The sequence below is a fragment of the Podarcis raffonei genome, chromosome 7 (genome assembly GCF_027172205.1).
Source record: "Podarcis raffonei isolate rPodRaf1 chromosome 7, rPodRaf1.pri, whole genome shotgun sequence".
NCBI classification, from domain to species: domain Eukaryota; kingdom Metazoa; phylum Chordata; class Lepidosauria; order Squamata; family Lacertidae; genus Podarcis; species Podarcis raffonei.
The window spans coordinates 22,277,925-22,294,450 of NC_070608.1; the positions used below are offsets into that span (position 1 = coordinate 22,277,925).

The window sequence follows — 16,526 nt, forward strand, 5'->3', positions numbered from 1 at the left end:
CTGTTAGATTCACTGCTCTCCTCCCCCCCCCTTGGGGAAGGCTTTCTCCCTCTGAGAAACTGGAAACTTGTAACTCTAACTCTTCCCTGACATGCATGCAGTTTAGGCCAACCTTCCTACACTCCCACTATTGTAATTGTTGTTGTTGCTACCACTGTTGTGGGAATGGGAATGAAGAGGATAAAGACTTTTGTCCTTCCCTGTTGTCACTGCGCCCCTACCAGAAAGAAGCCTGGATTTTGCGTGTGGTGGTAGCTGCAGGGTGGATTGGGTGAGGGGAAGAAAGGCTTTGTTCCCTTTATCCCCCTTGCCCTACCAATGGTAGAAGGACTGGGGATTGGGGGAGCTGTGAGGAGATGGAGAAGAGAGTTTTGGAGCAAGGTATAATAGAAAGGGAGGTGGTTGGCAATGGGCTGGTGTGGTGGCAGGAAGTGGCTGCTGGTGGGCAGTCTCAGCAAGCAACACAAGCTCTAATCTATAACTTTAGGCTTACAAATGAATCAAACGAGGGACTATTTGCTTTATATACTTAAACCAAAAGGGGGAATTTGGGTTTGAATTCCAAGAGCTTATTCTTAGGAAAATCATTAAACTCATCTGTGAGTTTAAACTCTTGTGGGAATAACTAGTGGGATGAGAAATTGATTTTATTTATTTGTTTAAAATGTATAGCTCATTTTTATACTATTAAAATATCCTCAGAGCGACTAAAAAAAATCAAACAATTAGATACTCTAAAACTAATAATACAAAACTAGAACCGCCATTCAGAATAAATACCGACAGAGTCACATGGAGATTAAAAGCCATCGGTGTTCATTAAAAGTTTGGGTAGACGGGACAGACTTAGCATGGTACCGGAATGATTATGATACAGTCATGTCATCAGACCAGACTTCTCTGGATACCAAATTCCAAAACTATGAACCATCACAGAGGCCCTCTCTCCAAAAACCATCTGCATAGCCTCCAAAGATGGAGAAATATGGCCTTAGAAGGTTTTGTTAATCAGAAGTCATGTTCGTGTGGAACACGAAGGGCTTCAATCTCAGTCAAAAGCAGCACTTTAAAGTCTGCCCAGAAATAAATTGAAAACTAATGCAGATCTTTCAATATTGGCAAGATATGATAAATTCTGGTTAAATAAATCTGGCAGATAACTTTTGAACTAGTTGATATTTCCAAGCATTTCAAGAAAAGCCCCCCATAGGACAGACTGCAGTAATCAAGAAAGGTACCAAAGCAAGAAGGAGGAGGCAAGCTGAGATTAAAGAAGCTGATTCATTACGGAACATTCATATGTACAGAAACAAAGCTGTGAAATTCAGTTTGGAGCCTAATTTTGTCATGCCTGTGTATATTCTAAACAATTCATGAAGGGAACCTGTACTTACCCAATTGGCCTTGAAACTACAAGTTCCACTTGTGGCTCTGGTTTGGATTCTAGAATGATGTTGTACACTTCTTCAAAGGTGGCTCCTTGTAAAAGCCTTCCATTCCATTCTAACACTTCATCACCTGCAATGGTAGCCATAAGAGTTTGTTTCAGAAGGAAAACTTGCCTGTAGGTGGTGTTCTTGCTGAATTGCTCACGTTTGACTCTTTTTTAATCTAGAAAAGGTTTTTTAAAGTTATGTATCAGCCCTAACATTAACTAATAACACAGAAATATAATTCAACCCAAATATGAATTCCTTCTAAGAGAATATATTATTCTACAGGAAAATGTCTGTGAAGAAACACAGTTTTCCTACTGATGTAAATTAACAGAATAGCCTCAAAATAGAACAGCTGCTCCATTGGTTCCCTTCGTATTGTTCACCTTCTCTTATATTCTACAGAATAACCCAACTGAATTTGAAGGCATCCATTTCTAGATTTTTCAAAAATGAACACACTGAGATAATAAGCCATCTGCATGTTAAACAGACATGTAACAATCCTGTACCTGTGGGTGAGACCATCAAGTTGGGAGCATAGTTTAAGCAAGCTGCACTTTAGGTTGAGAACTAGAAACAGTATGTATATCTTCAAACAAAGGAAAAACTGTAATTGGGTCCCCCTAACAAAAGAGCGGGACCTTGGCATATGACTTACATGGTCTATATATGAGGTACCTTCAATCTGTTTTAGTATTTTAACTTTGGTAATAAAAAGGGTTGTTAAAGTAGAGTTGTAATGTTTTCTTGATTTTATTGCTTTATCTTTTGTAAACCACTATGAGGGTTTTTTTTAAACAATCAAGGAGTATGTAAATTTTATGAAATTAAATAAATAAATAATATGACATCCCTGGGGGAAAGAAAGCAACAGCACAGAAATTGGTATAAATTAACATAATAAAAAATGTAAGTAAGCTATGCCACAGAAGCAGAATAACTCAAAGAATGGATAATCTCAGCTCTTCCAAAGGAATATAAGGTTTGATTTTTTTTAAAAAATGTTTAAAATACAACCACAATTTTTAACCCTCAAATAAAATATAAGAATTAGACTAGATGAAGAGATTAACAGTGTTCTCAACAACACAGAAGTAAATCACTGCATTTAAATCACACAATGCACCAAAAAACAATCATTATTGACACTGCCCAGTTACATAATTCAGCTGAATGTTCCTCTCATACCTGGCCTGAGGTGTCCCACTGTATCAGCTAAACTTCCTTTTTTTACTTTGGTAATAAATGCACATAGCCGGCCTGATTCAGTCATTTTTCCTCCTACAACCTGTTTGGAAGAAAGGTTGGGGGGGGGGCACAGCAATTATTCATTCACTCAATTTCTATCCCATTCTTCCTCTCAAATGAGCCCTGCAAAGCAAAACACTTTTATAAAAAATTAAAAGCATTTAAAAATCTGAAAACATATTAAAACAATCAAATATATTCACTGCTAAGAATTTCAAGAAATAACTCCAAGTGCCCCAACTCACAACCCTCTAAGTTCTTCTAAAAGCACACTATGGTCAATTGTATAGAATGTCACTAAAGATCAAGGAGAACCAACAGGTTACAGCCCACCTTCTTTCTCCTAATCCTAATGAAAAGGCTGTTTTGGTGCTAAAACTGAGCCTGAAACCAGACCTATTTCCTCCAGGCGCCTGTCCACAGCTGACTGGCTCCTACACTCTTGATAACCCAGGAAAGGCTGCACCCTGACTCTGGAAAGACAGTGGGCATAACTGCCTTAAAGAGTAGGAAGGAACTCTTTAGGCCCAACGGAGTGTACCTCACAACTATGGGTAACAAGCAATGGTTGGGCGACGTTAGGCATGGCCTTTTGGAATGGCTGTCAGACTATGAAGGGCCTTTTCAGGTGTAAGTAGTCTTGGCAGAGAGACTGCGATTTTGCGGTCTTGGGTGGCGGTTTCAGGCCTTGGGCGGAATCCTTTAGTCTATCTTCTCTAAATGGGGGGGGGGGGCGTGAAGCAGTGGCCTATGCCCCACCTGCGGCAGCGATGCCAGGGTTCCTTGTTAAAGGGGTTGTTTTGAGGGGAGTCATTGGCCATACGCCAATAGGGTGTCAGTGGTCTCCCCTGCATTGCAGCAAAATGGGGGGTGGTCTCTCTGCTTAAACATACGTTTTCCAGAGTCAGCCCAATCCCCACACATTTTGGATAACCCTGATGTTCTCCAGATCCCCGGCTGGGGACTGGGAGGGATAAACGCCCAATGCCTAAGCCAAGGTCTCCCTACATCTGAATCTTTAATAAAGTTGTGGCCAATTTTAATCCCGTAACACGTTGTCATGAGTCATTATTCCACTAGGGAGTTGCCTGGGGGTGGGAGGGGGGTCTCCGCCTGTCCATGAAAAGAGTAAGGTGTTATATCTATCCCCTCCTACTTGATTTTGCCAGCCATGATGAGTAGGGATCAAGAGGGCACATAGTTAGCCTTATTGCTGCAAGTGTTCTGTCCATGTTCTCAAGCAGCAACAACTGAATCTGACCCCACAAGCTATAATAAGATATGGACCTCCAATAGATCTGCACAAATTCTGGCATCAAGTTTGATATAGATCCAAGTGATTTTGCCCTCAAATTGCTTTGCATATCGCACACAGCAAGCTATTGACTGAACTATTGTTAATAATACCAGATACCATAGTCATGCAACCCAATTGCATTGAAATGGATGTTGCCCAAGATTTTAGTAATGTATGAAAAGGTAACATGTCTGTAAAATGTAGGTTTCTTGCATCAGAAGTATACCTTTAACCACTAGGATTCAACTGATAAATATATTTAAAAGCTCAGTTACCAACCTTCAATCCAAGCATTGCTCCAGAATCTCTAGGCACACTTCCATCTTTTAGTCGCTTGTTTAACAAAATCCGACCAATTAAACGATCTCCATCTTTGGATGGTTGCCAGGTTACAGGATGCTATAGTAATATAGTTAACAGAGAGGGAGATGAATAGAATTCAGTCTCTGAAAATGTCTCAGTATCATCTTCATTCCCATTTGCCAGATTTAAGCATTGTGAAATGGCTATGATTACACCACTACTGGCTTTGTATTTATATGTAAAGAATTGGAACTGATATCAACCTATTAGGTCATCCAGTTACTCCTTAAACATTTTACATGATTTAATTCCAAATGTGTCTACACCAAAGCTCTACTCTAAAGCAATTTATCAATTAAGACAGAACATTATGGATTAATCATTATGTTATTACTGTTCTAGATGTCACATTCCTTTTGTATCTATTCAAAATATTATATTTAAGATACAGTATGGATTATGGATTAAATCTTAATTAAAGAGATTGAATTAAAATTTAATTCAACTGAGATAGTCCAAAAGTGTTTCATTACATTTCTTTTTTTATATATATAAGGCATCCTTACCTGAAATAATTCCCATCATAATTTTAGCAAAACTTGCTTCCAATTGCAGGTACCTAAGTTCACAGTCTAGTATCAATTTAAGTTTAAGAAATGCACAGTAATTTCATTATTAAATACTTCATTTACCACACATTCTTTGCTTTATATTGTATGGTAACTTAAAAATATATATTTTAGCACCTTTGGTTTGTGTAATCATAGCAATTTTTCACAGCTGTGCATCAGTTTCATGCCCTCACACATGCAGAAATCAGCATGCACAAAAATTATCCCTCATTAAATTTAATAACACTAAAAAGCCTCAAATAAAAAGTGAAAACAACAACCAAAAACACAAAGCAGATGGCAAGGACAAATACTACTCCATGATGCACAAAAATGACATGGCAACAAAACAAATGAACAAACATGACATTGAAAGGGAAAAAAGAAAAACAACTTTTCTGTGTAAACTTATGTAATTTTGTCCCCACCCATTTTTTCCAACCTGGGAATTAAACTATTAATTTAATTTCAGCCCCAGGGGCATTTAGCAGTAATCAAACATGCCAATCCAGAGGAGGTCTCATTTTAAAAAATCACTTTTCTGGTTTAAGGTGATGATCACCAAATACTATTGTGTGACCATAAAAGTGATGTTTATTTTTAGTGCCTGAATAATGTTTTCTCCTTATGCTTCAAGATGTAGAAACAAGAGAGCAATCCAGTGTTTGTGGTTTTGTTTTTCTTTTCTGCACCTGAAGAAATGTTAGATTAGACCTGCCTTATTATTACTGATCTGGTTTAATGAGTGACAGAGAGCAAACAAAGACCAAATGAGCAGATTAAAATGCAGGCACCACAAAGCCAGTACCTTTTCACTATGGCTATGCTCCTCATTTAGAGTTGTGCTACTACAGGTGTCTACCCCAGAGTCTTTAATCTGAGGCTCAGACCATTCCAAGTCCTCTTCCAAAGAGTGGCCACCAAAATACACCATTTTCTTTTGTCTTTCAGATAAGGTGTTAGAGTCCGACAAAACTGCCTGCTCACTAGTTTTTCTTTTTCCCCTTTGACTGTCCCCTACAGGTGTGGGATAAAAAGGATACAAAAAAGAAAACATGCAGAGATGTAAATAAAACAAAGGAAACATGAAATGGTAAAGGAAACTGAATGGTAAGGCTCCACATGTCTCACCAAAGACATTGGGGATGCCTCACTGCTATGCCAAGACGTATGGTCCCAGTTGTAATCCATGTCTCCTGTGAGGATCAGACAGACAAGATAGTGCAGTAACGGAAAAGTGAAAGAAAGGACAGACAGATATAATAGACTTTGCATTTGTGTATCATCCTGCCTTTAGAAGTTTTGGCTCACTACCGTATTTTCTAGAAAAAAGCAGAAATTCCAAAAGAATGAAGCTTATAAAGTGTGGAAGACAGTGAGTGAGAGTGTGCTTGCACATTATCTAGATACATGGCATGTCAACGTGAAAGATTTGGTATTTCTAACATCACTTTACATTCCAAATATCACAAACGTGTATGAGAATATTAGAACCATTATGAACGGGGGGCGGGGGGAGGATGACGACTAAGGGCTGATATCATAGAACATTGTAAGTTTTCCATTTATTTCAAAAGGGCTTACGCCTAGGTGTATGTGCTTAGGATGAGGCTATTTGGCTGTGCTCTTAGATCATTAAATTGGAAATAAGCTCCACTGAAATCGCTGGGATGTAGACAGTAGAATGAAAGAGGCTGCTGCCAATATAGGTTCATGACACAATTGGTTAGCACAATGCTTATTTATTTTATTTATATTAGTGACAAACCAATACAGCAATGCAGCTGTATTAGGGCAGAACACTGGGTTTTCTGCCATATACGCAGCCCCACTAGAAGGTGTGGGGCAGTTTCTTTACCTATTTTGTTGCACCAGCACCAGGCTGGCACAGAATATCAGGATTCCTTTCCCAGATAAGGTCCAGCCCTACGCTTTCCTCAAAATGTTCTGCCACAATTTCAGCAGGTGAATCAGGGGTCTTTGCTGTGGCCAAGTCCCATCACCTACAGAGCCAGCAGAGGAATATCCCCACCGAACCCGAACCCCCAGAAGCAGTGTGGATAGATTAGTATTAGTCTGCCCTTCAGCTGAGATGTATATCAACTTTGTTAACACTGAACTAGAAAATAGGCTTAGAAGAAACTTTTAAAAAGTCATGTTCAAACTTTTTCCCCCTAAGAGCAATAATATAATACTAAATATAAACAACTACAATGAGGGGTTTAGAAATCTGCTTGGTTGAGAATGTGCTGTATAAAATATGGCTTCTAACATCTGACAGATTCACAGTAGCTTATCAACAGTTACATTACAATAAACGGCAAGTTTATAGCTTTCATGGTTGCCAAAGCAAACCTGAAAATAAGTAGACAGCTTTTGCAAATTTAATTTATTTAAATTATAATAATAGTGCCATGGTGGTAGGGCAAGCGGGCTCATGCATGGGACTCTCTTTACTTTGTACAAGTCTTATTCTACTGTACACCCCACCCCATGTAAGCAAAATTACCTGCTTCAGTTCAGAAGACATATAGTTCAGATTTTGGTTAAAAACATCTTTCAGGTGATGCAACAAAAAATAGGCCATAAAATATGCAATGAATCTTTCCAGAAGCCACATTTTAGTTTAGCAGTAGCGGAATTTAGGGATTTTTAAAAAGTGCAGATATCTAAACCCCTTAACTATAACAATACATCTAAATAATGTAATGCTATGCTACATCCCACTATGCTGCCAAAATGTTTTCAAAATGTTGACATACCTGCCAAAAAATGATAGACTGTTAAGAAAGAGTACAAAATAATCCTGGAATTAAATTTTGTTAAACTGAACATCAGCATTGATATGCTAAATTATAAAAATTATAAAACTGTTTTTAATCTAAAACAATATTTAAAAAAACTATGTAAATATTATTTTATTAAGACAGTGACATAATTCTATGCATTCTTTCATGTTTCGTTCCTCTTCTCCTTCACCTCTTTGTATGGATGCAACAAGCTCTAAGTAAGGGATGGGGATAAACATGTGGAGGGAGCTGGAACAAAGAGGGGGGAAATAGGAAGGAGCAGAAGACATTTTTAGACCTAGCACTTTGACAACAAAAACATCAAATGTTCTTGTATGTGTCAAAGGTCACTTCCCTCTGCAAAAGATCCAACATATTTTCTGCAGTGTTCAACAGGGCTACAACCCTGCATTCTAGGAGATTTAGCTGTTCAGGTACATTTGAGACCTGTAATAAAATGTAGTAAGCAGTGCTCCTGTTTGCAATTCCAGTCTGTGTAATACTCCTTTCCACCACCCACCATTCCCACCCACCCCATCACTTAGCCAACACTGCATCTCCATTGCATTGGGCTCTTTTGGATCCCTACCCCTAAATATATTTTCACTTCTATCAACTTCCTGGCTCTCTCAAACCTGCTGATACCTTCCTCTTCTCCATGGGCGGTGCCCTTTCAGCTGCATAAGGATTCACACTTGGGGAATAAGTTTGCTTTTAGTATGTAGGAAAGTACTAAACACTTCACCACCATGCCCTACACTTCTCAGAAATACAGAATGCTACACTAAAGTGTGATTTCTGGGACATTAAACCTTCTGAATTTAATTCAGTTCTAAAAATCCTGTGATGGTAGTCAGAGGCAAGAAAGGAGAGATTTTCACTTCCCCGTAAGCTCTATCCTCACCCCTAAACAATTTTCTGCTCTAACTTTAATGCTACAAGGAAAGCTTGAAGACACTGACGACAACTCTTCAATTCTTAATTGTGCACAGGATTGTGGTTATGTGGACTGAAAGTTGTGCAGAATTCACACGCAGATGATTCAGAGCAAGGACCTTAAAATTGGCAGTTCAAATATGCAACAAAGAAAAATGAAGAATAATTTGGCTTCAAAGATACAAGTCAATAAGGGTGAAGTTTTACTAAAAGGGGAAATACAACTTGAAACCTAGCCAGACAGGCAGGGTATAAATATAAATAACAAAATTATTATTAAGGAAACCTGCTTCAAGAAGACATAAGTATCGTGAATAAAATCCTGTATTTGTACACATAGGACTAAACTAGGTGTGACACTAAATGCATCACTTGCAGCTACATTTTCTTTTTCCACTAATAGAAAGCCTGAGAGCCCCCATTTTAATCAGGATCCTATCACATGAGGAAAGGACCTTATTACTTTCCTCCACTTCCACAATCCTGACAAAAATTGCCCCTCAGAGAACAGTCACTAAAAACCATGCTCTGCAGACCTAACAAAAATCGGAGCCCCCACACCTTACACACACACCCTTGCAAATGATGGATTTAGTGTCCTGTCCAGTTTAATTCCGAAACTTATTTTTAGCTAGTACAGAAGACAATCATCTGAAGATTACTGAACACAAATAATTGGTTGAATGGGGAATACCTGACTAGGCAGAAGTACACAGATCTCAGGACTGTAGTTGATTTACAAGCTGAACATGAGTCAGCAAAGTGATACAGCTGCAAAAGCAGGCTAATGTGATTTTAGACTGCATTAAATAGACCCATATTTTCCAAGTACTGTAATAGTTACACTTTATTCAGCACTAGTCAAAACTTCATCTGAAATATTGTATACATTTTCAGTTGTTGCACCTTAACAAGGACATAGACAAATTGGAATGAGTTGAGAGGAAGGCAATGAAGAAAGAAATGGTCAGTAGAAAGAAAAAAACAAATGTTTGTTTGTGGATACAGCTCATGGTTAGTGAGAAAAGAGCTCAACCACAAATATGGGTTTGGACAACATGTTAAACCAAACCTTAGCTTAACTCAGGGTGGTGGACCATCAAAAAAGACCAGGAACAAACAAAGCAGCAGTGAGTTCCTCTTCAGGAACTTGCACGTTCATATGGTCCCAGAAAGCCACAATTTGGTTTACCATGTGAAGTCCATTGATTAAATAAAATTGAAAAAAGAAAACCTAATACTTTCTATAAAACTAGTTGTAAATCCCAAATATTTACAAATTTCCTAAAGGTATATATATATTTAATTATCCTGCAGGAAGCCTGAATAATAGTTACTGAAAAATAATACCAGTGTCATTGACACGGATGAGTTAATAGTCTGGTTCGCACACAACTCTAAACCATGGCTTATTAAATTATGCTTTGTTCATCTGAATCCTGTCTAGTAACTTAATTATGGTTTGTTTACTGTCAACAAACCACAATCTGAAGCCATGGTTATAAACAGTTCAGCTGGGTAAAAGCAATGGATTTCAACAGACATCTAAAGCACAGAATAGTAGGCACCTGTCTAATCACTGTAGACACAGAGTTCCATAATGCTAGTGCAACCACAAAGAAGGCCTTGCTGCTGGTAGCCACACACTGAATTGTGTGCAAACCAGTCTAATATGGCTGGATCTTGTTTATTTCATAAGATAGACTTTCTAATTTACTAACCTTTTTCCATGAGTATGGACAGCATAAGAATTATGCTGGTATGGACAGCATAAGAATTACAGCAGTTATACAAAATATTAGTCCACTCACATAAAGGTAACTGAATTATTTACTACAGTTGAAAATTAATTCATGTAGCTAACTTTATCATTATCAAAGACATTGTGGTTTCTCTGCTTCTGAAACATTTACTTAAGAAAAAGAAAAGGAATTCTATCTTTTTTCTGTTGTCAGCAAGGGGATGCATTATGCTTTCAATCTGCCCATCATTTAAAGGATTTACAAATTAGCAGACAGCAAAATTCCCTCTTCAGGTAGGAGAAGCCGAAGTCAAGCAACTAACATGGATAGCAGTTGGGAAGGTCCCATTTATCCTTTCCTTATCCCCATCCAAACTCCCAAAATGGGAGTGATAAATTATCACTGATAATCTCTCACCTGGAAGAAATGCTAATACCAGCCAGCCATGCTTCTTCACATACTTTCCGTCAGGAGTGGAGGCCCAGAAGCAAGCACTATTTCTACTGGTCAAAGATGTTCATAAGAAGATGGCAGGCAGCAGAAAAGCAGAAAGACTGCCTGGACTGCCCCAGAGCAATGAACTGTTCTGTTCAGACTGAGAAAGCAGTCAAGAATAAACTTTACAAGGCCAGACTAATACCTAGATGGCTCCATGTGTAACCTGATTCCTGCAGGGATGGAAGCTCCAGCACTATTCCCATCTCCTGCATTGATGTACCACAATTGTACTACAACTGTGGTCAGGCCAGCTGTTGGATGGATAGTTGGCGGTTGGAGGAGGTAGGTGGAAAGATAGTAAAATACTATTTGAATGGGGATCCAAGCTTTAGAAGTTTGGGGTGATTATCTACTACACATGTTCACAGGAGCTTAAAAGGATCGTTTTCTAAATCTACAATCTGTAATGCATATCTGTTGTCAAAACATTACCTCAAACCATGTCAAACCATAATAGGTCCTTAAGAGTTTTGTTATACTACATTAAATCTTAAAAATAACCAGAAAAGAAAACCAAGAGTTATACACCGAGATAAGTTTTATAAAAAGAGATAGTGCTTACATGGAAGTGTTTGCAAGTACAAGAGCATCATCTCTAGAATCAATTCTCATCTGTAACTTAATAGGCTGCCTGTTCATTGTAACTGAAGATCATCAAGATGTTTATTGATTTAAATCATGTTTCCCACTCTCGTCCTTTTCCCAATCACACTTAGTGATTTTTGCAACCAAAACTAGAGGATAATTGATCTTAGAACTTGGCTTGTAGTATGAGGTAACCAGCCAACAAATCAAACAACTTCAAAGTTGATCAATGCAACAAACAATTATATACTTTCTAAAAATCAGTATAAACATTTAATATATATTTTTAAAGCAGATCCAGCTTTAAGCAAAATCTTAAATATAAATAGTTCAACAATTTCAGATTGGAAATTACAGCAGCCATTTGCTGCAAGGACTTTAATGGGAAGAATATACAATTTATATGGCCAAACATACATACAGCTCTGTGTGATTTTCCTCCATGGCCCCCCTCCCCCCCAATGAAAAGCTGCCTCACTCAGCTGTCAGTCTGAGCAAAGAAAAGCCGCATGGGTAATGGTTTATATCTTAAACCTTTCCTGTTGTTCTTTAATACATGGCGGAATAGATATTGGTATTCAGAATCTTTTCCCCATGGGAGAAAAAGTGGCCTGGGACAATTATTTTAACCTGAAAAAAATGATGAGAGGGGAGAGTTGAGAAGCAGCTTATTGCTTAGCGTTTGTTCTGGGCAAACTGGAAACTAATTTAGCCACCTTTTGGTTACAAAGCACAAGGAGGAAAATGGTATGGAATTCTAGATCTACTCTGACTTTTAGTGGCAACTACTGTGAAGCACGGGCATTTATATTCTGATTTTCCTGTTTTTGATTTCCAAACTAATACAGTAAGTGACATGTAATTCTAAAATTTTGCCTTGCAGAACAGTAGGCAATACAGCTGCGATGGTATGTATTATATGTCTACACAAGAGTAGTAGTTCATCGCACAAAGATGCCATTTTTAGCACATTCCTCCGGTAAAATAGGGACATTCTATTCTAAACCAGTGTCATCACCCCACCCCCTATATACGTGCACTGCTGATGGAATACGGGAAAAGTGAAGGGCTGCCCCAATGGCTATTACCAAGACGAGTATGTAGTAATACAATACAGGCAAATGTCTTGGCTATATGCAGGAGCCTTAGAATATATATGGTAAAACCATGAGGCTTCCATCAGTTTGCCTTGGGCGTCAGAGGATGCACCCACACCGGATGTTTACAAGGCACCACACCAGCAATATAGTCTCTACAGTCAGTGGCTATGACTTCCAAAGGACCCCATGCGCCTGTGTGATCCAGGTACCTGCTGCCACCATCCATCACTGTAGTTGGATGCGTTGAGCACTACCAGCTGGCAGAGCTGAGGAGAACAGCAGCAGCAATCTGGCACCTTGCCCTCTCCCCACCCCTCAGGTCCCGCTGTGCCACTGTGTGGGGCCAAGCTGCCTCCTCCTTCTCCCCACTCCCTTTCCCCACTTGCAGAATTTGGGACTCTGCATGACACAGTGAGAAACTATGATGGCTTGAGGGGTTTTGTGACTGTCTCAGCATTTTCAGGGCAGTTGGAGACTATGTAATCACAGTCCCGGCTACAAATGACACACTAAGACAACGCTTCTCTTTGAGAGCTCACTGTGATATGCAAACTAGACTGATGTGTCATAAACTGGGTTGTACAGAACAAGTCCAAAGAGGGGAAGTATTAATTGTGATGGAAGGTTCTAGAGGGTATTCAGTACTACAGTGTTCATTACAATTGTCTGTTGCTTAACATACCCACCAACTTAAGTCTAGAAAGCCACTAAAACAACCTTCAAATTTTCAAAAACCTTCAGATTTTTCAAAAAAGTGTCTGATTTCATAATTAATGTTCTACCAGTGGCAGCAATTATATTAATGTGTTCTAAGCTAGCAGGAGCCATAGGAAGCATTATACGACTAACAGCACGTTGTTAAACAAAATGCCCATTATCCATCAGTTTAATTTCCTCCATGTAGCAACTCTTATGCTCTATTTTCTTCTCCTGTGGTTTCAAAATTAGTCACATTAAATATTGACAAGAATTCTATCATAAAAAATTAAAGTCCATCAACTGCAATAACAATATTAAGCATCTAGCTAGGAATTCATTTATTTATAAATTACTTTAAATATTTGTATCTAATCTATCAATACACAGGACTGGAAACCTTGCATTAATGAGCCTGTACAAGTAGAAAAAAAACTATTAAATTATTCCCAAGGTTTCCCAAGGTTAATCAAGAAAAATGGTTACGGACCTATGCACAATGCAGCCATGTGGTGTGCAAGCAAGCAATAAATAAATAAGTACACACACAACGTTAGGTTGCATAAAATTAGGCCATGCATTGGGCATGCATCCATGTGATCAACCAGCCTGTCTGCTGGTTGATGAGTTGTCTCTCATTAGCTGGAGTTCACCACTGCTGAGGTTCTCAATGGTGTGAACCACTTATGGAGTACCTCCCCTGCCTGCTGGTAGTGGGCAACATAGATAATCAGTCCCTGAGCTAGGTTTACAACCAAAAATCACCATCCTCCAAAATCTCTGCCCCCTCTTCTAAGGATCCATCCTGATGCTTATTCTGCTGAAGAAAAGTTGTGACAAAAGGAAATGCCAAAATTACAGTAATTAGCATTCTAAGGTGGGTGAGAAGCTCACCTGAAGACTGTGGTGGAGGTGTCAGCAAGCTGGCCCCTTATATGCTCCTGTTGTAGAACTGGCTTCCAAAGTCGTCTTCTGTCAGGTCTACTCCAGAAGCCCCATCCCCTGGGAGCCTAGCTGACTGACTCCCAGATCCATGGGTTGGCTTAGCATTATGCCCATAATTCAGCTCCTGATTTGTCTTGATCCTGACAAACCACAAGCTGTAAGCTTGCCATGATTTGGTTTGGTTTAGTGTTGTGCGTGAACAGGACCATTAATTTCAACAGTTAATGTTCGTACTCCTACAGTAGGAAATTTAGGAACTGGCTTTCATATCAGTCTAACCAAATCTGAGGGGGGAAGATGGATCCAGAGAAATCTGTACCACTGACAGTACACATTTATAAACCTAGACTGCTAAATATTTAATGTGGTGCGCTGTCACTGGGGAAAATAATAAAATGATGGTGGCCTATTATCATGAAGTAGTCAGAAAATGTATGAACTCCGAGATTATGTCTGGGGTCAGAAATATGCAAGTTAAGAGTAGAACATGGACACTCAAGGTAGCTATAAATTATAAATTGTTTCTCTGGAAAACAGGAGCTACCATTCTAGCATTTAACATGTTTCTGTATTACATGTGAATCAATGCAAGGCATGGTTAACACATAAAAATTGAAGCTATGGTTCCGAAATGGGTTTGCAAACCATGATTATGAGGGAACCTAGTCTGTATTAACCATTGTTAGCATGAGTGCACATAGAAAGGCAAGTGGAAATCATCCTGGATGTGGAAAGGAGGGAGTACTTATACCTAAGGCTCCCTACCAGGTTTGCAGATAGATTGCAGTTCATTTCATTCTGGCCCACAGTCTACATACGAAAACAATTTCATACTCTCCCACTATCCACAATGCTTGGGTGTTTACAGTATAAGTTTTTAGCAATACAGGTAGATAGTTTGAAAGAGAAAACATTTTAGGCAGTAAAACAAAGGTGCAGTATTATTCCATGAGCACCTGAGGGGGAGGAACTAATTCAGATACAGGGCATCTACCTCTACAGCTTGATCTGCATTTAATTAGATAATAAACCGCACTGAGTTGAGGGTATATTGGAATAGCTTCATTGTTTTCATTGGGCTGAATATTATTTCCACTATATAGTGTTTAATATTGAACAGATTCCATTCAGTTCTCTCACTTTGGAGAATAACCTGTTATTCTGTAAGAATATGTGAAACATTCAAAAATTAAGACAACAGCAGAACACCATTGTTTTGCAGAACCAAACAATCCACAGAGATCATGGGAGAGAAGAATTAAGCCCAGCTTAGTAACATCTGCTTTGGTTTTATCCAGATAATTAAACACACTCATAAAACCTGTTGATTGAGCATACAGTGGTACCTCAGGTTACATAGGCTTCAGGTTACAGACTCTGCTAACCCAGAAATAGTGCTTCAGGTTAAGAACTTTGCTTCAGGATGAGAACAGAAATCGTGCTCTGGCGGCACAGCGGCAGCAGGAGGCCCCATTAGCTAAAGTGGTGCTTCAGGTTAAGAACAGTTTCAAGTTAAGAATGGACCTCCGGAACGAATAAAGTACTTAACCCGAGGTACCACTGTACTCCATAGTGGTCAGCACTTTAAAACCAAATTAAACAGTACTGCAGCCTCTTAAGTTTGTTCAGGCCATGTTAGTGATTTTTTTTATCTGAGTTTCCAAATAACAATAACAGTTTTACAAAGAATGGAAAGTTTGTCTTTGGACGTGGTGCTTCTCTTTTCAAGAAAATTATTGCCTAAAGCAAAATTATTTCATTTCCATTTTTGCCTCCACATTAACTTTATCAATATGAAACTGCAATATAAAACCATATGAAATAAAATGTAAAGATTCAGCATGCCACTTCAGAAAATTAAGCTTGTTAAAATCAAGCTCATAATCTGCTTGTAACTTTCCCTGAACAAGCCTAACTGAAAATAGGAACTACAATACTGCCGACACTGCTCTTGAGCAACTTCTATTTCTTTCATCATGATTTACATAAGATGTACTCCCATAGTAAATTAGACCGTATATTGTCTTACTATATTAAAGAAAAACCCCCACATATTTTCTATTTCAAATGTCAGCTAGTATCCCGCTTAAATGAGTGGGACTGAGCTGAAAGTGAAGTATCATTCATATGCTCATTTAAATAACAATTAACCCACCAAATAATTGAAAAATGTATGTGCATAAAATAATATCCTATTATTTTCTGCCAGTTGTCCTGTCCCTTTCAATAAGAAAATGGTTAAATTCTAAATATAAAAAAAATTACCATCAATTTATTACTTCAAAACATCCCCATAAAGGTAGGCAATCTTTACTCAAAGCGACATAGAATAAAGAT

At 38.5% G+C, this 16,526-nt stretch overlaps 1 protein-coding gene across 8 annotated transcripts in view; it reads right to left on the reverse strand.

The window, feature by feature from the left end:
- RIMS2 (regulating synaptic membrane exocytosis 2) overlaps nucleotides 1-16,526 on the reverse strand; it is a 345,902-nt gene that overhangs the window by 169,796 nt on the left and 159,580 nt on the right. For 4 of the 8 annotated variants that reach the window (XM_053395466.1, XM_053395467.1, XM_053395473.1 and 1 more), the window contains 4 exons: nucleotides 5,707-5,915; nucleotides 4,264-4,383; nucleotides 2,628-2,727; nucleotides 1,395-1,518 (listed from right to left, as the gene is read on the reverse strand). In XM_053395466.1, coding sequence (XP_053251441.1) covers nucleotides 1,395-1,518; nucleotides 2,628-2,727; nucleotides 4,264-4,383; nucleotides 5,707-5,915 — 553 coding nt within the window. Of the gene's footprint in view, nucleotides 1-1,394; nucleotides 1,519-2,627; nucleotides 2,728-4,263; nucleotides 4,384-5,706; nucleotides 5,916-6,029; nucleotides 6,095-16,526 lie in introns of all 8 variants that reach the window. The other 4 variants (XM_053395469.1, XM_053395474.1, XM_053395470.1 and 1 more) reach the window with 1 other exon arrangement.